The sequence below is a fragment of the Panulirus ornatus genome, chromosome 37 (assembly GCF_036320965.1).
Source record: "Panulirus ornatus isolate Po-2019 chromosome 37, ASM3632096v1, whole genome shotgun sequence".
In the NCBI taxonomy this organism is placed as follows: Eukaryota; Metazoa; Arthropoda; class Malacostraca; order Decapoda; family Palinuridae; genus Panulirus; species Panulirus ornatus.
The window spans coordinates 13,003,291-13,025,659 of NC_092260.1; the positions used below are offsets into that span (position 1 = coordinate 13,003,291).

At 44.6% G+C, this 22,369-nt stretch overlaps 1 protein-coding gene across 2 annotated transcripts in view; it reads left to right on the forward strand.

The window, feature by feature from the left end:
* LOC139760512 (normal mucosa of esophagus-specific gene 1 protein-like) overlaps positions 1-22,369 on the forward strand; it is a 686,022-nt gene that overhangs the window by 25,490 nt on the left and 638,163 nt on the right. For both annotated transcript variants that reach the window (XM_071683807.1, XM_071683806.1), the window contains exon 2: positions 7,893-7,970. In XM_071683807.1, the coding sequence (XP_071539908.1) occupies positions 7,908-7,970 (63 nt within the window). In that variant the 5' untranslated portion in view covers positions 7,893-7,907. The remainder of the gene's footprint in view (positions 1-7,892; positions 7,971-22,369) is intronic.

Consider the following 22,369-nt stretch of genomic DNA (forward strand, 5'->3'; position numbering starts at 1 on the left):
ACATTACTCACCTTTGCATTCAAATCACCCATCACTATAACCCGGTCTTGTGCATCAAAACCACTAACACACTCATTCAGCTGCTCCCACAACACTTGCCTCTCATGATCTTTCTTCTCATGCCCAGGTGCATAAGCACCAATAATCACCCATCTCTCTCCATCAACTTTCAGTTTTACCCATATCAATCTAGAATTTACTTTATTACACTATGTCACATACTCCCACAACTCCTGTTTCAGGAGTAGTACTACTCCTTCCCTTGCTCTTGTCCTCTCACTAACCCCTGACTTTACTCCCAAGACATTCCCAAACCACTCTTCCCCTTTACCCTTGAGCTTCGTTTCACTCAGAGCCAAAACATCCAGGTTCCTTTCCTCAAACATACTACCTATCTCTCCTTTGTTCTCATCTTGGTTACATTCACACACATTTAGACACCCCAGTCTGAGCCTTCGAGGAGGATGAGCACTCCCCGCGTGACTTCTTCTGTTTCCCCTTTTAGAAAGTTAAAATACAAGGAGGGAAGGGTTTCTAGCCCCCCCGCTCCCGTCCCCTTTAGTCGCCTTCTACGACACGTGAGGAATGCGTGGGAAGTATTCTTTCTCCCTCATATATATATTTATGGTCCCTTACGACCAAAATAATGATGTGCTGGTCATTAGTTTATTTTTGTCCGCCGTCCAGTGTTTACCTGAGCATAATCAGATTTTCTAAAAATATTCGCCAACGCTTTGTTTTCTTTAGTTTTCTTTCATAAGCAAATATTGTTTGGTATATGGCAACTCAACCCTCCAGCTTTCCATATTTCTTTTTTTTTTTTTTACAAGTGTGATGCAAATGCTTCATAAATCCACTATCACCAATGTAGTGAATTGCACATTTTAGTCCTACTTTAGTAAACAGATATTTGTTTCATTATATTTCAGATATTTAAGTGAAAAGTATATATATATGTGTATGGCATAAGGAAGGGATTTCATAATGTATAAGAGATATGATCAGAAGCACTAACCATACCGACAGAACTGGAGTGTCGTTGCTCATTTTGAATCCCATCGAACCCACGGGTAACGGTACTTTTCTGTTGACTCTACATGCATGAAATTTCAGTAGATCTGAGATCGATGAAGCGGGTTCTCGCTCTTCGTTGATTGTCATGTGAGGGAAGAACTCTTTCCGGTCCTTGTAACATGGCGACTGCGTGTGTTGCTATCTCGGGTGAGAATGTACAAGCCTTCCGTGGCGTGCTTCAGTACCTCCCTGGAATATAGGATAAAGATTTGTCATAAGAGCATTTGTGAGTGCAAAACCATAGTTACACCATTCGAGGAATTTTGTAGAGAAAATGTGTTTGAGAGCAATTATTTATGCGAAATAAACTTAGTATAAAATCTTTATTAGAGAATATACGTGTTGGGAAAAAGTATGTTAATACGAAAAATCATGAGGTTATATTCTGGGGAAGTGTGCAGGAATATATAAGAGCGGATCTCTGCGGTGGTTTAGTATTCAGACATTCCCCCGGGTAGCGCCAGTAAGGAATACCTCGGACTTGTTAACTGGGGCAGCAAGAGTCGTGTCCGGGTTGGCCGATTCGTTGGAGTCGGGAGTGGGCGTGTTGGGCGAGTCGGGGTGGTCGGTTCGTGTGAGTCGAGGGTGGGAGGGTCGGGTGAGTCACGGTAGTCGGTTCTTGTGAGTCGAGGGTGATCAGGTCGTGCGAATCATAAGTGATCGGCTCGTACAAGTCGGGAATGGTCGGTTCGTGCGAGTCGGGGAGTGATCGATTCGTATGAACAGGCCGACTCAAACCCCTCAGTTGACAGACCCCGTCTCCTGTGGCCGCGTTATCCCCGCACCGAACACAGGCGGGCCGAAGTTGGACTGGAACGTTTTCTGACAGTACAATTTCCTTTGGTTTTCCAGTGTAAGATGTTAGTGTTCGATGCTGGCAGCACTGGGTGTGGTTGAAGTGACAAAGAGGCGCCAGGTCTTTCCATTCTGATTTTCTTTTTCTAAAGTTGAAAGTCAGTTGTTGGGTATATTTCTTTTTATCTTATTCTGGTATTCCGTATGTGTGTGTGTGTGTGTGTGTGTGTGTGTGTGTGTGTGTGTGTGTGTATATATATATATATATATATATATATATATATATATATATATATATATATATATATAGAGAGAGAGAGAGAGAGAGAGAGAGAGAGAGAGAGAGAGAGAGAGAGAGTCCCATATTCATCTTCGTTGTCATTTATTTCTTCCACTTTTGACTCGTTGAGCATGACGGCACGACGCCTGGTCTTTGATCAGACACTTACGGGTCAGGTGAAGGGCCAAGGCCATTATACTCAAGGGTCATATCGTAGTGGTCACAGGTCATACCGAGCTATTCAAGGGTCACACAGTCGTGTCCAAGTTCAAGGGTCATGTTCTCGTACTCATAGATCATACTGTCGTGCTCAATGGCCGCACCGTCGTGCTCAAGGCTCATCTCTTCTTGTTTAAGGGTCATGTCGTCATGCCGCAGAGTGGTACGGTCGGGCAGAAGAGATTAATGCTTTCTTCTCGGGCGAACATAATTTGACACGTTCCCGGACGCTGGGGTGTCGTATTTCACGTCATCTATCAGTGGCTGTGGTTGCACCCAGTCCTGCGTCTCTAGCATGAGGTCAGCTTTCACTGGGCGTGACTTTGCTTACGTTGCCTGAATCTGGATTCGGTCTGATACTGAGCAGTTGTGTTTACTTTCTCTGAAAGCTTTTATTGTCCTTTCTCAAGCATCATGAGTTTGATTGAGGCCTGTCGGAAGAAACCGTATTAGGTGCTGTGAATGAATCAAGACAGAATCTTAACGCAAAACCTAATAAGATTACCACCTCTCTATGGCCAGTAAACAAGCAGTTCGCATGAAGTTGTAAATGAATCAAACGAAAATGTATTTATGTGCCTCTTCTTGTCTTTTTTTGTGCCACCTGCTCGTCTTTCCCGTCTTGACGAGGTAGCGTCGGGAACAAACGACTGGGCCTTCGAGGAAAAGTTTTCCCTTAGCTGTTTCAGATCACATCTTGATTTTAGAAAGTCGGGGCAGAGAACAGCCAGTATGAACGAGTGTTGCTGAATGTTGCCGTCCATCTCTTAAGACCCTCTGATGTAACGACAGAACAAACTTCTTCATTTTAGCTTTCCGTTCTTGTCCTTCATATATCACCGATCTTCACGTCCAGGAGATTTATGGTACACTGTAACTTCCATAGTAAGTTTTATCGTGGCTCTCCAACGTTGTCATTGACTGATGACCCGGAACTTTAAGGAACCTTGTGTTGTTTTTTAGTCGTCCAGGATAAGCCATCCCCCCCTTGAGCACAACGGTTCGGCTCTTAAGCACGACACTATGATCCTTGAGTACGACGGTACGACCTTGAGAATGATGGTCTGTCTTTTGATGTGACACTTTAAGGCTCAAGTCAAAGGCCATGCCGTCTTACTCGAACTGTCGTGCTCAAGGATCGTTCCACCGTGCTCAGGGGTCACGCCGTAGTGCTGACATGTCATGCTCACAGGGCTGATGATCGGCTGGAATTGGAGGGTAACCAAATGTACTGACTCAGCTCGTTGTCCCGCTGTTATGTATTAACTTAGTATTGGATGTTTGCAAGTCTTGGAACTCGGTGCTGGATCACAACCCACAGTTATTTGTGCTAACACACACACACACACACACACACACACACACACACACACACACACACACACATCCGAAGATTTTGAATAGAATCATTAGAAGTCAGTTGTCAATTAGAGCAGCAACGCTTTTATAGCTCTACAACTACAGAGCAGCTGGAACCAGAGTTAGAACCCTCAGAACTTCGCCGGCCGGAGGTGCGGGTGTCAGTGGCAAGCCGCAGCAACCAGGACCATACCGACGAGAAGTTACACCCATAACCACGACATCTACAACCGCAGTGACCAGAGCCATAGCGACCACAGCCACAATAACCAGAGGTGCGACCAACGCTGCAACAACCAGTATGGGGCTAAAACGAGCTAAGGGTGAGGATGATGAGATGCCATTTGAGGACGGAAAGCCTCTTTAGGTCCCCTCATTACACCTACGACAGTGCTCTGGCGTCTGTCTCCTGTCGTGTGTGGTTATTGGTAAACGGTGGTTATTTTTGGTTCAGCTGTCTCCCGTCGCGTATGTCAGTCAGTCAAGGATGGATGGATGCCTTTGGTTCAGCTGTCACCTGCCGGGTTTGTCTGTCAACCTAAGACGGATACTTTTTGGCTGTGTGATGTTCACGGGATAAATGTATTAGCATTAATCAGTGTACCAGCAAATTAGAAGAAAACTTGCGATAAAGAGTATTATAGTAGAGATTAAACATTTTTGTTTTGTAGATCATATTTAATGTCTTGAAGGAGCCAACGGTAAAGAAAATAATCCCTAATAGAAGAAAACGTAACATGATCCAGAGTCTGACTCAATGATAACAAAATAAACAAAAATTTATACAGTACATTGTGATAGCAGGATGTTATAAGATAAACAACGGTGTGCGAGAGTAAAGCAAGGTTAGCAGGAGGCTGCGAAAGGTGTAGCGAGATGTTATTATTAGAGAAATAGTGAGGGACCATTATCCTGAGGAGGAACACTCCAGGGAGGTCATCAGGCCGGTCAGAGGAGAGGGAGCCTCACCCAGGGACCTCATGATGTAGGGTGAGGTGAAGGGGGGGAGTGCAGGGAGAGCTCCTTCCCCAAAGGCCTGATGATGGGGGGGAAGGAGAGGGGAGAGCTAGAGGCGAGGACCTAATGACAGGGAATGGAAGGAGAGGGTTGGCCTTATGACCAGGTGATGGGCAGAGGCAGTGGTACTAGCTGGGTAAGGGTTGACCATGAGACGGAGATATCCCGGAGCCAGTAGAAAGAGAGTGTGGGTGTTGGGAGAAGGAGTTCAGGAAATGGAGGGAGAGAGAGAGACTGCTGTGAGAGGGGTTGAGTAGACGAAGAGAGAGAAAGTCTAAGGGGAGATGGGTTAAGTTTACGAAGGGAGAGGGAAACTAAAGAAAGAGAGACTAAATGAAGAGGGGTTGAATGGACGGAGGTATAGAAAATGTAGAGGGATAGAGGTTAAGTGGGTGAAGGAAGAGAGAGACTGGAGGAAGAGGGATGGATGAGGACGGAGGTAGGAAGAGGGACATTACGAGTTAGGCAGAGGAAGGAATACGGTAAGTACGGGGAGCTGTGACAGCATGAATGAATTATGAAACAGGAGATACACCTGATAAACTTCAGAGATATCTAATTGTTATGAAGCGACTGTAGCGAAGTTAAAGGAGCAATGCATGGGACAGAGAGGACGAGGAGGGTCAAGGTAATGAAGCAATGAAAAATGTGTGAGGCAGGGTAAGTAGGGTAGTGAGGGGTAATTTTGAAAGTGTACGGATGATCACACAGCGAGGAAGTGCATATATGAACGCTGAAAGGTTTGTAGAGAACCTTCTCCACTGGATATTTGGTATTACTGAGAGAGAAGAGGACGATGTAAGTACAAAGAAGTGTGAAATGAAATGGAAGTACATTCAAATTACAGTAATATATTCACTCCGGCACTAACACTAGGAGGTGAGTCATCTTATACACACGGTGGGAGTTACCCCTTGAAGTGGGTGGTAATGGTGACCCAGTGCGTATACCAGCAACTGTAGAGTTATATGATATTGGCAAGTGAAGCTATGATTAATCAGAATCTCCAAAAATATTGGAAATAATAAGATAATAAGAAATGCACCATATAATCAGTCTACAGAGGAGAGAGGATGTAAGCATTTTGCAGGGATAGTGACTGAAGTGTGTACATGTGGCAATATTGTGATTGATAAAGAAAGATACCGGAGAGATAAGAAGCTACGAGGCCAACGGTCCCTCTTCCCTCTGCAATATCAGATCCTCTAGCATGGGATAGCTAACCTCTCATATTGTATGACTTGGGTGTGGTGGCGGGCGTGGCTCTCTGATGGGTGTGGTTGTCCTGTGGCCGTGGTTCTATGGTGGGTGTGGTTGTCTGGTCTGTACGGTAGATGTGGTTGTCTGGTGAGGACGAAGAGAGGATGGTTTTGTGGATATATTGCCACGATGCTGGGTGTGGTTTTGGTAATAGGTGTGGTTGTTGTCCGGAAGGCGTGACGGTGGGTGTGGTTGTCTGGAGGGCGTGGTGGTGGGTGTCGTTATCTGGAGGGCGTAGTGATGGGTGTGGCTATTTAGGAGAAGTGGTGATAGGCGTGGTTGACTGGAGGGCGTGATGATGGATCTGGATGTTTGGAGGACGTGTTGGTGGGTGTAGTTGTCTGGCAGCCGTGATGATGGATGTGGTTGAGTGTAATGCTGAGAATACAGTGATGAGTGGTGTTCTGGTGGATATTTTATGGTGGACGTTTGTCTAACTGATATAGCAGCGGAATATATTCTGAAAACTGTGGCTGTGGCATGCTATGTGGTTGGAGTGGTGGTGAGTAGCTGTCCGCTGGGTGTTTTGCTGCCTGGGGAGAGAGTCCTGAAGAAGTGTGTGTGTGTGGGAGCATCAGGTGGGGTATGTGAGCTGTGTTTCGGTCGAGATTATCTTTAATGTTTACAGTTTTGTGAGTGTTAATGTGTGGGTGTGGTTTGTATGGTAGATGTGGCAGTGGGGGAGATATAATGTGGTTGTGACAGTAGAATGCGCCGTGGCTTTAGTCATGGTGTTTGATACCCAGCATTTGGAGGTGAAGCAACCACTGCCGTCAAGGTCCTCCCGTAAGAGCGTCACCGAGGTAGGGGCATTGTACCGTGGTGCTATCTGCTCCTGGCACTCACCTGGTGTTGAGTGCCTCAGTCTGCGAGTGTGTCAACCGTGTTCGTGAGTGTCTCTGCCTCTAATGATTTTGAATGCCTGAGCCTGTCAGTGTGTCAGCAGCGTTGGTGAGTGTCGCTGCTTCTGATGGCTGTGAGTGCTTCGGCCTTCCAGTGTGTCAGCAGTGTTGGTAGGTCGTCATACTCCATGAGGTAGTTGTGTGAGCATCCAGTGGAAATGAGAGTCACATCAAAGAGTTCGGCCACTAAATATAAAAACTAGATGTTGGAAATATTCATGTTGGAATTCCAGGGATAAGTTAAAATGCTAAAGGAGGAAGAGAATGTTGATTTGGTGCTGAAGGACAGGTGGGCTTGGAGGAGGTCGTCTGAAGCACTTAATGAATGTGGGTGGCAGTCTGAAGCGCTGGTGTTAAGATATTTTGATTTGATTTCATGATACAACCCTTAAGTAAGATGGCCTAGCCTTTGACCTGTCCCTTAAGATTACGTCAAAGGCGAGGCCAATATACCTAAGGATCGTATGGTCATGCTCATGAGTCGTACTGTTGCGATTAAGGATCGTACTATTGTCGTGTTGGAATTAAAGGATTTGGAATGAAGTTTGCTGGTTGACATAGACCGCGAAGATGGATAGATTTGAACTTGGAAAAATGATTGTATCTGGAAACCATGAAGCGCGACAATTGGACAATTGAGCAGAGCCAGTTGTAAGTAAAGGGATGCTTCAAGATGCTGGCTGGGATCCTGAACGTTATTATAACGCTGCTCTGATAGCCAGCAGGGTCCGCTTCTCTGGAACTGCTGGCACTTAGCCGTAAGCTAATATGAGTAGTATTTTTAGGGCCACCTGATCAGTTACGAAAGTTATAGTTTACCATTAATCTTAGAGAGGTCACTCTTACCTTGCTGGTAATTTAGGATATTATTTTACATCATGGTAACGAACAATACGAAAATTTTTCTGGTTTCCTCAATTTCTTTAAATGCTTGTCTTAGCAACGTCCAAATAGTCCCATATTAACCTATCCTATTTCTGCCACAGGTCACAACTGACACCATGAGTTACCATAAAATGAAGTCACCCGGTTTCAGCATGAGCACCCTGAAGCGTTTCCCTGAGGTAAGTATACAGTCCCATTCCTCCGTACGTTTACATTGCATAGTCATTCCCTTCAGTACTACGGTTCAGCTCTCGAACTCAGCGGTACGTCCCTTGAGCATGACGGCATGACCTTCGAGGACAAAACTACGACAGTTCGAACCTTGGGTATGATGTCCTGGTCCTTGATATAACCAAAGGTCAAGCCAGCATACCTGAGGGTTGTATAGTCGAGCTCATAGGTCGTACTATTAGAGGTCAATTACCCAAGCTTCTGGGTAAAACTTGACATGAAAAGAATACACGTAGCTACACGTGAAAGCTTAAATACTTTTATGGGTAAAATGACCATTAGAGATCCTGTTTACAACAAACTCAGTTTAGATGTACCTGCTGAAGTGGTACTCGATAAGGATTAAAACATTGCTAAGCGACACCTCATATTGATCACAATGATTTAGTCCAAGGTCAAGAATTCAGTTCAAATGTCAAGTCAATTATGTGCATGACAAACTGTTACAGAACTATGCGTATCTATCTTTTTTATATATACATATATTCATATATATATGTGTGTGTGTGTGTCTGTGTGTTTCATACTTGGTCTCCGTTTCCCGCATTAGCGAGGTTGCGTCAAGGATGGATGACAGAGCCTTAGAGCGTAAATTCCTCACTAGGCTCCTTGCACTGTTCTTTCTTTTGGACAGTAATACAGGAAGGGAGGATTTCCAGCCACCCGCTTCGCCACTTATAATCCCCTTCAGCGACATGCAGGGGATTCCTGGGAAGTATTCTTTCTCCCTTATCCCCAGAGATGATATATATATATATATATATATATATATATATATATATATATATATATATATATATATATATATATATATATAAATATATATTTTTTTTTCTTATACTATTCGCCATTTCCCGCGTTAGTGAGGTAGCGTTAAGAACAGACTACTGTGCCTTTGAGGGAATATCCTCACTTGGCCCCCTTCTCTGTTCCTTATTTGGAAAATTAAAAACGAAAGGGGAGGATTTCCAGCCCCCTTTTAGTCGCTTTGTACGACACGCAGGGAATACGTGGGAAGTATTCTTTCTCCCCTATCCCCAGGGATAATATATATATATATATATATATATATATATATATATATATATATATATATATATATATATATATTCTTGGTAATAGGTACACCTAGCAGTAGGTGACAGGCATGTAGCGTCCAGGGAAGTGCTACCCCCTGGGTATCGATGTGCCGTTTGTCACCCCCATTCCCTGACCCAGATCGCTACCTTTTTGCGTTGTTTGCCTCACCTACACGTGAGCTCCTGGCTTCCAATCCACAAAATCACGAACCTTTTCTATGTGTAACACTCTGGATAACACATAACTCACATAACCCTGTATACTCTAGTTTTTTCTTCTATTTTCATAAGAATTATGGCATCACACCTTCCTCTACCTTCCCCGGCGTCTAATCGGAACGGCGCCACTGGTCGCGGAAGGTTGAATGGTTCTCAGGGCCTCCTAGACCGACATCAGATGACTCTTCTGGACACAGCTTCCAAACTTGGTCAATTCTCAAATCATTTTGTAACATCCGCCGTCTCAGATGTAACATTCCCTCTGTAGAACACCACCTCTCCACTTCCTCCTTTTATCATTTCTATTTCTTTGAAACCCATCTGTCCAAAGCTGCTTCCTTTTTACACTATCAGAACTGTAATTTCAATTTCTACCATTGTTTCTGATCCAAGTGTGGCGTCTGTACCTCCTTTGATATACATTTTAACTACCTGGAACAGGTAATCAAACAGCGAACACGGGTTCCCGACCGTCACGACCTCTCACTATGAATACACCCTATATCTGTCTACCTCAGTGTATGGCGACCCACAGTCGTATTTCTGTCTCCTGTAACTGGGCACGAACCCGCCCCCCCCCCCCTTCTCTCTCTCTCTCTCTCTCTCTCTCTCTCTCTCTCTCTCTCTCTCTCTCTCTCTCTCTCTCTCTCTCTCTCTCTCTCTCCCCCCCCCCCCCCCCCGAAACGTCAACTTTGGCAGTCTGCGGTAGCTCAACGGTTATCCTCGCTCGGCTTCTTTGGTGGGACGGGTATTGCTTCTCCGACCGGCATGCCTCATGTTGTGCTGTTTGCATAGCGGAGATTACCTTGGCTAGGATGAAGTCCCACGTCCCACTATATTTTTCTTCTCAAGTCATGGTCTGATCGCTCTTCCTCTGATATCTGTCGCATCCGCATCAGAGACGGAGTGTACTGGGCCACGAAACTCTTCCCTTCCTGTGAATCTCAATCCGCTTTCATCTCAGCTCGGACTCACTGTAAGGCTGTTCCTCTTAAAGTCTAGAATACCTTCGTAAAAGTAAAATGTGTCATGATTTGACTTCCACTGCGCTGTTTCTGGTCCTCAACCAAAGACATCTAGACCAATTTCTGCACTTCAACCTTTCCACCTCTCCTTCGACTAATCAGTCTATAGCTAACTGTCCAACTGATGAAGAAACTCTCTTTGGTACTATACTTTCCTCTGTTTCAGCTTTGGATGATTTTGCTTTTAATCCTTTGCGTCCATCTCCTCCCACTGAATCTATGCCATCCTCTATACTCTCCCAGCACAAGGTCTTCCGAGTAATCTCTCAGCTCTAAGTGGACAAAGAGTTTCCCCCAGATAGCATACCCCCTACGTCCTAAAAACAAAAAAAGAGTTTACTTTGGTTGGTTAATGGGTACAACGCATAAGAGTAAATGTGAATAAGAGCAAAATTATTAGGTACAGTAGGGTTGAGGGTCAAGTCAATTGGGAGGTAAGGTTGAATGGAGAAAAACTGGAGGAAGTAAAGTGTTTTAGATATCTGGGGGTGGATCTGGCAGCGGATGGAACCATGGAAGCGGAAGTGAATCATAGGGTGGGGGAGGGGGTGAAAATCCTGGGAGCCTTGAAGAATGTGTGGAAGTCGAGAACATTATCTCGGAAAGCAAAAATGGGTATGTTTGAAGGAATAGTGGTTCCAACAATGTTGTATGGTTGCGAGGCGTGGGCTATGGATAGAGTTGTGCGCAGGAGGGTGGATATGCTGGAAATGAGATGTTTGAGGACAATATGTGGTGTGAGGTGATTTGATCGAGTAAGTAATGTAAGGGTAAGAGAGATGTGTGGAAATAAAAAGAGCGTGGTTGAGAGAGCAGAAGAGGGTGTTTTGAAATGGTTTGGGCACATGGAGAGAATGAGTGAGGAAAGATTGACCAAGAGGATATATGTGTCGGAGGTGGAGGGAACGAGGAGAAGTGGGAGACCAAATTGGAGGTGGAAAGATAAAGTGAAAAAGATTGTGAGTGATCGGGGCCTGAACATGCAGGAGGGTGAAAGGCGTGCAAGGAATAGAGTGAATTGGAACGATGTGGTATACCGGGGTCGACGTGCTGTCAGTGGATTGAACCAGAGCATGTGAAGCGTCTAGGGTAAACCATGGAAAGCTGTGTGGGGCCTGGATGTGGAAAGGGAGCTGTGGTTTCGGTGCATTATTACATGACAGCTAGAGACTGAGTGTGAACGAATGGGGCCTTTGTTGTCTTTTCCTAGTGCTACCTCGCACACATGAGGGGGGAGGGGGTTGTTATTCCATGTGTGGCGAGGTGGCGATGGGAATAAATAAAGGCAGACAGTATGAATTACGTACATGTGTATATATGTATATGTCTCTGTGTATATATATATATATGTGCATTGAGATGTATAGGTATGTATATTTGCGTGTGTGGACGTGTATGTATATACATGTGTATGTGGGTGGGTTGGGCCATTCTTTCGTCTGTTTCCTTGCGCTACCTCGCTAACGCGGGAGACAGCGACAAAGCAAAATAAAATAGATAAATAAATAATATATATATATATATATATATATATATATATATATATATATATATATATATATATATATATATATTTATATATATGCCTCAATAATTTACGTCTGGTACCCATTTATCAAGTAGCGACAGAGGGCAGACTTCAGAGCTATAAGTCGTTTATTCTAACAGAGAGTGGAACACGGACCCGTGAGATTCATGGGTCGTAACGCAGTCTGCTACACTAAAGAAGCTCGTACTTTTGTGTGTGAGTTTATACGAAAATTTCTTATGAATGTGATTCTGGGGATATTTTTTCCTCCCTCATTTTCATCGTTAACTGAATCACTGACTGGTACTGCTATTAACGAAACTTTTCAAGATCAAAATTCTCTCTCTCTCTCTCTCTCTCTCTCTCTCTCTCTCTCTCTCTCTCTCTCTCTCTCTCTCTCTCTCTCTCTCTCTCTCTCTCTCTCTCTCTCCTCCCTTGTAACCCAGCACTGGGCAACCTTACCGTGTGTGACCTTTATCGACTTTTGGTGCTGCCGGCTCCCCTGATGAGCAGATCACGTCGACATGGCTGTGAACCCTTGCTCTGGAAATATATATATATATATATATATATATATATATATATATATATATATATATATATATATATATATATACCCTTAATTCACTAAGAGCATTGCACCTCTTATGATTAGTTCGGTGACCTCTGGCTGTTGACAGCCATTGTAAAGGAAGACACACATACCGGTAGCATGAAATATCACCCGGTGGTAATAATGAAAGAGAGGGCAACAGGAAATCATTCATGTATACTCACAATCCTTGGGAAAACTAAGTTGATATTTGCTATTTTTTTGATACCGACGCGTCAAATGACTTCATCCCAGATATTTTTTTCTTACGGTTAAGGTATATGTGTGTGTATGAAATTACTGTTTCTTTCAGGAAGAAAGTTTTTACACTCGTGTTACCACGTCTCTTAACCTTACATATACGTGCCATGTCTTTATTCCTATTTATGTGTGTGTACACACACACACACACACACACACACACACACACAAACACAAACACACACACACACACACACACACACACACACACACACACACACCCTCGCTAATACGTACATGTGTGTGTGTGTGTGCATGAGTTTGATTACGTATTTGCACTGTGCGGGGAGGGAGTTGTACATTCAGCTATCATATACTTTCTTAAGATTCATGCATACTGTCTGCATCAACCATGTGCCCAGTCATTTTATTCATACATCCACCTCTCTCATGCTATAAAAGTACTTTCTCACATCTTTTAAAACGAGTTTCTCGTTTGATTTCCTGTTATGTCAACAGGTTTGTTCTTTTCCTACAACTCTCGAAACACTGTTCATTGTCCACGTCATCGATCTATTCTAAAAACTTAAAGGTTGTGATCAGGGCACCTTTCACTATTCTCTCCTCCAGTGGGCAAATTTATAGCCTCTAACCTTTCCCTGTTGCTCAGCTCTCTTAATTCCAATGTCATCTTTGTTGCCTTTTATTAGATTTGGTCACCAAACATGAGAAGCTTACTCTAGTTTAGTCATTATTAGTACAAGAACAAAACATACCTGCTGACTGGGTAATAGGAAATTGTATACCTTTTAAACCCTGAGACCAGATGACAACTTCTTCCTTCCATTGACTTATTTTAGACGTGGACATGTACCTGTTCGTTTATTTTGAATGAGTTCCTTTTCGTTTATTTTGAACGTGAATCTGTTCATTAGCTTTTAGAAATGCACCATTCTCTTATCTTAGACGTGTGACTGCAGCTTTCTTAGACGTGTACATGTTCGACCGGGACGTGAAGCTGGTTGTTTGTTTTAGACATATCTCTCTTCGTTTATGATAACGTGCATTTGCTCGTTTACTGTAGACATGTGCTTGCTGAGTTTTTGGACGAGTATCTGGTCGTTTATTTTAGACGTGAACATTTTCTTTTATTTTGCTTATTCTACAAATGTATCTGATGTTTCATTAGAGTCTTGTTTGTGTTGTAGGCGCCCATCTGTTAGTTTATTCTGAAGGTGTACCTGCTCGTTTATTTTCCCGTTTCCGTAATTGTAAGCTTAGCTGAACGTTACAATAATAACGGGTAATATGATACAAGAATCACCAGCCTACCATATCTGAGTAAAATACGGTGATATAATGTGATGAAATACCCCAAAGCATATCGTTGAAACCTTTAACAATGAAATAACAAAGTTTGATCAATCAAATTATTGATGGTGCAGCAGCATGGAGTCTTGAAGGTCAATCGGTCGCCATTTTCAGACTCAATATTTTGTTAGTTACCCCCAACTTCTCCTACTCCTCTCCCTCCCCCTCAGCCAGACCCTTTGCCTGCAGTAACGGGAAGCTGCCCCCAATAGTGCACTGTCAGGTACTGTATGACCGTATACCAGGTGTCCAGACGCACGAGTGTGTTTGGCTTGATAATCATCTTGAACACCTGAAGAACATGTTCAAGATCTATTGACTGGTGGTCATTACGAAGTTGATGACCTTAATGACCCTGAATGTTATTCAACCTAAAGTCCATCGGGTCTCTTCAAATGTATCTAATATTCCTAGTGAGAATATCAGAGTTGTCGTTATGGACAGTTATACTGGAGAGAGACTCATTGACAATGACGTTACGGTATTTGTGTTACGGAATGTTAAAGGTGTTGTATCGATTCGGGTATTGTGTCTGATTCCGTCAGTTCAGGTAAAACTCGCTCAAATATAAACATAACTTGAGGTCGCCAGTACACGACTCCTCTCTCTTGAATCATGATTGAAGAACCTTGACACAATCCAGAATATTAACTCACACTGTAAAGTGAGAGTTGTATGTATCATTCTTTGATTAAATAGCCATCAACAGCCGAAGGAAAATTAAGGCAGAATCCGTACTTAGGACACATACTGGTGCAAAGTAGATGATCCAATGGTGCCCCAAACACGCTTGAACCATGACGTTATGAATAATACTTGCAGTGTCAGGTGAGCCCAACACGTCAAACACGGTTTTACTGAAGTTCAAGATCGCTTGAGATCTCAGCTACATGCACGGCCAGGCCATTGGTCAGGGGAGGATCTGTTGGCGTAAGGGAAGGTGTATGTATGTGTTGTACCTTCGTATAGTAGCTTCCTGTACGGGTCGGTTGGTGGGGCTTTAGATCTACCAGCTGCCGGGGTAATGAAGGCCGTCATCCTCAAGTGATAACTACCTATCGAAAAATCTTGAATACATTCATCAAGGTGTTCTTGATCATTCTGAGGCTGTACAGGGCATTCCCCTGGTATGTATGTGTGTGTGTGTGTGTGTGTGTGTGTGTGTGTGTGTGTGTGTGTGTAGCTTCGGCGTAAACTAAGATTAACACGGGCTGTTGTTAACTGCAGACAGTATTGGCACAGGTCAGGAGTGTGTTCACGGGGTACCAGTATTGGCACAGGTCGGATGTGTGTTCACGGGGTATCATGACTAGCACCTATGTATTGGCCCATGCGTGAGTGTGCGTATTGTAGACGCTTTAAGCGGATGTGTGTGTTGTGTAAGATGTGATAATCTCCCAGTTGTGTTGCCTCTTGCTTAATGTGTTTTTCGTTTTCATTTCGTAGAAAGATCTTGTGGGTTAGGTGACTTCTAGCATTTATGGTAACTGTTTTAACTAAAGTCAGCATGTTTTCGTTGCAAGACACACACACACACACACACACACACACACACACACACACACACACACACACACACACACACACACACACACACACGCAGTGTTTTTGTATGATCGTCTTATGAATGTCGTTTTCTCATTGGGATATTATTATTTTTTATTTTGTCTCTTTGTCATCAGTTGCCTAAGCAACAGTATAAAGGTTTGTATTTACATTCTTCCTGAATCATGTGTTATGCTGTGAGTAAAAAGATGAATTAGTTAAAGCACATGACGGAGTTCGTCAAACCTTTATTTAAAGTGGAACTTCCACACGACCTCTATAGTGACGTCCATGCCTGCCCGAGACTGAAGGAGCGACGCAGTTGAGCAAGTTAATTGCCCACACATCTTGAAGTTAAGGTACAAATGGTGAATAAGTCAAGAAGTTATGAGGTCAACAATTGCGAGCATGTCTTAATGAGTCGAGTGAACCAACAGGACCCGCAGGAAACTCCGCCTGTATCATTATCAGTTCTGTTGACCAAGTCTGACAGTGCGCCACTCAGCCTACACTTCTTACACGTTCTGTTTCATCTCGTTGCTCTTCACATGAGACGGGACCTGGACATGATAATGAATTTCCTTTTTGGTGGCCAGATTGACCATCATAGCCATAAGATGGTCCGTCGTGCTCAAAGGTCGTACCGTCGTGTTCAAAGGGTTGAATGATAAATAACCTTGAGTATCTGTTAGTTGATTTCCGAAGTATGTGGACAGTGAATATCCTACCTGTGGTGCACTACTCCACCTGGGATGCAGAATTCTCGTTTAGATTTATATGGCACGACTTAACGTCGTGTGAGAGCACCAACCAGATACAGTTCGGATTTAACACTGTTGTGTCAGCAACTCTAGCAATGCAGCTTTAAGTGTCGGTACTGAGCAGGATATTTTGATTCAAGGGCCACATACAGAGAGAGAGAGAGAGAGAGAGAGAGAGAGAGAGAGAGAGAGAGAGAGAGAGAGAGAGAGAGAGAGAGCGTGTGTGGTCTTAGAATGATCGTGAACACCTGGAGAAGGTGTCAAGTTTATTGACTTGGTGGTTATAACAAGACGTTGAGGGCGGCCTTGATAAGACTGTCAGTCGATAGGACCTAAGCCAAGACAACCCACTAACAATGGCTTAAATGTCTGAATATTCATGACAGAGGATGACCAATGGTGGAGCTGGAAGTTGTGCTCAGCAAGTGACACAAAACCGTTGCGTTTCAGGTACATATAACAACAAGCCAACGTCACTCAGGCAGAGCTGGGCAGAATTTGAATACGCGTAGTAGATATCAGCCTCAGACATATCTAGTACATTTCTCTGTGTACAGTGTAGCTCGAATTGTGCCGCTTCATTCATGCGTTGGATTCGAACGTCATTACTAGCGTTCGCTGTCGGCCGGGACTACGGCGTGGAAATGACCTCGAAATGCTGCCTCACTCGCCACTACGTGGCTCACCTTTAAATATTCCCGGCAGTGCGCTCGTTCACTACTACACAGCAGGAACCCGGCCAGCCCCGAGATCATGAGCCGCAGGTCATGGACGAACTTTTTGTACGAAAGAATGGCGACGGTTCTGATAACCTCGTCACGGGAAATACTTTGATAACGAGATCGTCAGCTTGTTGAAAGGCCATTATGTTTGATTTACGAGCCGGAAAATATCACTGACCGAGTTTGCATGCAGGAGTCACCTTGCCAGGGCTGACGTTATTTGACGTAAGCGTGACGTCAGAGCTCGCCTCTCAACCCCAGGCTGCGCTAAGTCAGCTCCAGCATGAGCGAGGATGTAACACTTCCAGAGCCAGACAGACGGCACAGTGAAACGAGCCCATGCATATTGACCTAAGTGGGCCATGCGTGTGCTTAACGTCTTGAGTACAAGTGTATGACTGTTCGATATGATGATACGACCCTTGAGTATGATAGCCTGTGATCTGGCCATCAAGGGTCAGGTTAATGGCCAGACCACTATGTCCAATTCGTGCTGTCGTGCTCAAAACTCGTGCTGTCATCTTCAGAGGTTGTACCGTTGTACACAAGAGTTGTGCCCTTGCGCTCAAGGGGTTAAAATGTTTGTGCCTTGCTGAGAAAGTAAAGGTGTCGCGTGTCAGACATGACGGCATTATGAAAATCATAAGTTCACACTGGTGTAAGATGGCTGCTCCGTTAGCATGATCATCCAGATGCATTTGTCTGATTCGTATGTATGTACTGGGACGAACTCGAACGATAAAAGCTGAATAACATGATTTCCACTGCAGCGGGTCCCTGGCGTTTTCATGAGAGAGGCTCACTGGCGGGGCGCGCACTCCTACTGACGACAGCTTGTCCAGCAGCCCCGCCTGCCTCTGGGATCGAACTCAGACCCACACGACGTGAGTCTGTAACATTAATACACCGAGGCGCCTCCCAACCCTGACCGCTGCATTTCTTGAGGTCATCGTCGTACGAAATGTCGGATGAGTGCTGTATATAAAAGCCTTTCCGTAATGGATGAAAGAATGTTGCTATCTATTCTGTTGTGTGACATTTTAAGATAGAATAGGAGATCACATCCAAAACGGCCCATGTGAAAGATGATACATTTATCTCATATTCCTCGTCCCGGGGTTAAGAGTTTTTACCTAATGACATTCTGGCATACGTGATGTTCCGGTAATTAAAGGTTTATCGATCAACACTTAACAGTGAGTTTATCCAATATCTGACGGGGTAAGTTTAACCCGATAAGTTTTGCAAGAAGAGTGTTCTATTACGATCCGGTTTTCATGACGACCGTATTTAAGTATGTCCTTGTTTAGCCGTGGGAAAGGGCAGTTGAAACTCCCGATTCGTTTATGCTGCAAATCCGATTATCATCAGAAAAAGCGAAACACGTCTCATAAATTCTCAGAATATTGGTTTAGTCCTCCAAAGCCTGGTAAACTTATGATAATTCCCAGATATGTGCGTATTCGTCCGATACAGCTTGCTATGGATCATATGTAATTTTCTTATTCACGTATAGCGTATGTCATCTCATGTATTCTGTATATCTCTTCCAGTCTTCTCTGAATATTCACCTACGTTTGTGTCTAGCTAGTGTGACACCATATAGCCCGAGTGGTCTCTCATACATCAGGAGCTGTAAAATTTTAAGCCCAACGAACAACGGCTGTTAAGGTTCCGTCCTAAGCCCCAGGGGTACTTGTCGGATCCTCCACACACACACACTGGTTATTAAGGTACATAATGAAGATGGACATCCTTCAATCTCTATTATCTTATTACCTCCCCAGTCACGGGCACCGGTGACGAGAGGTGGTGGTGGGATGGAAGGGGAACGGCGGGATGGAGAAGTGATGGTGGAGTGGAAAGGGGACGGTGGAATGGACAGGTGATGGGATAGACATAGGACCATGCAGGGAGAGGTCACAGCTGGAAGAGATGGAAAGCTGAAGACGACACGGAAGCCAGGGATGGCATGAGGGAATCATGAGAGAAGGAAAGGTGAACAGGAAAAGAAATAAACAAAGCTTGAGAAAAACTTCAAACGATAAGTGAGAGAGTTATGCGCGGGAGAGAGGAAAGAAACGTAGAGAAACAAAGAAGAGGAAGTGATAACAGAGCGGATGGAAAATAGTGAGACAGAAACAAAATAAGATGATGAGATGGAGTTAAAGTTCTTTGAATATTAAACCGAAGTGGGTAGTGGGGAATGGAAGTAAAGGAGACAGATTCTTGTAATGAGAGGAAAATGGTACATGGTGGAAGTGAGAAAAACTGAAGGTCGTCTGGGACGGGAGTTTGTCTGTGGTCACTGCAGACTGAAGATCTTCGAGGTTAGGTTAGGTCATGAGAGAAACGAATTCATCTGAAGTTATAAGTACTCGGGGTCAAGATTCGTCTGAGGTCATTAGACACCAGGGGTTTACGTGAGGTCATGAGAGGTCACCTCAGATTATCGTACTGTCACCTAGGGTCATGTTGGAGATTAAGTTTATCAGTCATGACCGATATTTCCTTATTTGGGCTTTACCGAGGGTCACGAAAGGTCACTATATAAGTGACGTGGGTGATTTACTGAGCTGTAGTGACGTAGGCTGGGTGTATGGATATTACGAGTTGGTCGTAACTAGAGCGGCCACACTGGGTACCATAAAGAAAATGGGGTTACTGGAAACGACTATTCAACTGGAATCACGAAGGCAAAGGATAATCAGAAGTCATAACTCAGCCAGGTGAGGTCACTTGGAGGTCAGCAATAAAAAGGATTCACTGGGGATCGCATGGAGGTCAGGGAAGGTCAGAGCGGCGGGTCCACTGCATCCCTGTTGCCCATTCGTACCATGCGGGTCGATCTGTGACGGGCGGCGACAGTATTGACCTGGGCCGCTGCCAATTCTCCCGAAAGGACGTATTGAACGGTCTTTCCTGTCCCCAGCCTCCTGACTCCTGACCTTCCTGTCTCCAGCCTCCTAGCACCTGACCTTCTCGTCTACAGCCTCCTGACTGTCCTAGCTCCTGACCTTCCTTAATCAGCCTCTTGATCAACCTAGCTCCTGAGTTTCCTGTCTCCCATCCCCCTGGATCCTGACCTTCTTATCTCCCAGCCTCCTGGCTTCTGACCACCCTTTCTTCTAGCCTCCTATCCTTCCTTTACCCAGTCTCCTAAGCTTCCTGCCACCTAGGCTCCTGGATCTTGACTGTTCTGCCACCTAATCTACTGGATCCTGACTTTCCTGTCTCCCAGCCTCCATGATCCTGACCCTTCTGTCTCCCAGCCTTTTGGTTTCTAACTTTTCTTTTTCCCAGCCTCCTGGCTCCTGGCCTTTCAGCCTCCTGACCTTCGTGTCTGCTCCCTTCCTTCCTGCCACCCAACTTCCTAGATCCTGACGTTTCTGTCCCCCAGCCACCCAGAACCCGACCTTTCTGTCCCTTAGTCTTCTTCTGACTTCTGAACTTCTTACCTCTCAGCCTTCTGGCTCCTGACTGTCCTGTCTCCTAGCCTTCTGGATCCTGACCTTGTATCCTACCCTGCCTGACCTTGACCTTCCTTTCTATCAAGCTCCTGACTTTCCTCTTTCCCAGCCTCTTGGAACCTAACCCTCATGTTCCTCAGCCTCCTGAATACTGACCTGCTGTTCCCAGCCTCTTGTTACATCTTTTCATGGGTTTTGGGGATGATTTTTTTTTTATCTCTGGTTCGAGAAACAAAGTCATTGGCTACGATATGTCGTTATCATTATGCGAGGGACTTTCCAATCAGCAAATTGCTATTTACTATCAAATATGATTAACTTTTTCGATGATCGATTAGGCCAGACTGTCTCTACGTCAGCCGAACATGAGTGGTATAATGAAATGATCGTATTTCTGACATCTTATAAAAGCATTTACTTTAATTTCAAGGGAAAATCTTTAAAAAAAAAAGATGATTTTAGATATTAACTTAGTAGAAAGTGGCACAGAAGTAGAGGGAAATATGCGTAAATGGTTCAGAGCAGAGCTGACAATGTTGCTCACCTCCAGTCAGCAGGTTTGACACAGGATACTTAAGAAGATAGTCGTACATAGTCTGTGGAATGATAAGCCGCTGTCACCCACCGCAGAGAACGCAAACCACAGTTGGGGTAGTGGACAGACATCTTTATTACTGAGCAGGAGTGACTGATCTGAATGACTGTAATGGAAAATTAGCCGTAAAGTGATGAGAAAATTCCCCTCAGTATCTTTACATCCCATACCAAGTTATCAGAGAAGTAGAGGCAGTTATATTTTGTGTAGCTCTGTGTGATAGTCAGATATGTTGAGCTTTGAATGTCTCAGCTTCTTGACGAAAACGATTCGATCTTTGTGTGTGACTGCGCGACCCATAAATAAAACGCTCCGACCCTCGAGCTCGAAACTACGACCCTTCGGCACGACGGTAGGGCCTATGAGCGCGACGTTACGGCCCCTAACCACGACTGTACGTCTTTCTAACACGACGGTACCTCCCAAGAACACGGCGGTACTATCCTATAGCACATCGATGCGACCCATGAGCACGACAGGCGCGACCCAAGAGTAAGACACAGTGACCCCTGGGTGTGAAGGCCTGACCTCTGACCTAAGGGTTGAGTCAAAAGCCTTGCAAACGTACTCAAGGTTCGTATTGTCGTTCTGAACGTTCAAGGGCTTTACCGTCTTGTTCATGGATCGTATCGTCATGCTCCAAGGGTTCTGAGTGCGTCGGTCTGACTGATCATACTCGTGCGTCTGTTATCAGTGATTTCGGTAAGTGTTCTCGGTACTACAGGTGCCGTGGCAGGGAACGAGTGGCAGGTTGGTTGGCTGATACTACCATGAGCGTCCTGTACGCATACCACCCTTAACACCATTCGTACTGCCCTTGACTTAACCCACTCTCCTGACCCAGCACGCGGGCCCTCACCCTCCCTCACCTTTCCTATGTAGCCTTCTCTCCTGCTCCCTGAGCCCGTGTTTCCTCCCATAACCTGAATTTCGTGTCACAGGCATGAGTTTACCATCGTCCCTTAAAGTCATTACCCATTGCAGAGACAAACTTTCTTGCTAGCGCTCTCTTACGTACATTGTCTTGTACGTACCGATTTTATGGATACTTAAATAATCAGAGGCAAAATTCCTTGTTGAAATTGTCATTAGAGAGAGAGAGAGAGAGAGAGAGAGAGAGAGAGAGAGAGAGAGAGAGATGGTGAGGAATACACCAACTTGATTATCATCAATGAGGAAGTTAATGACAGAACCTGTCTCCACACCTGTCTGTCTGTCTGTCTGCTCACTAGTACGGTC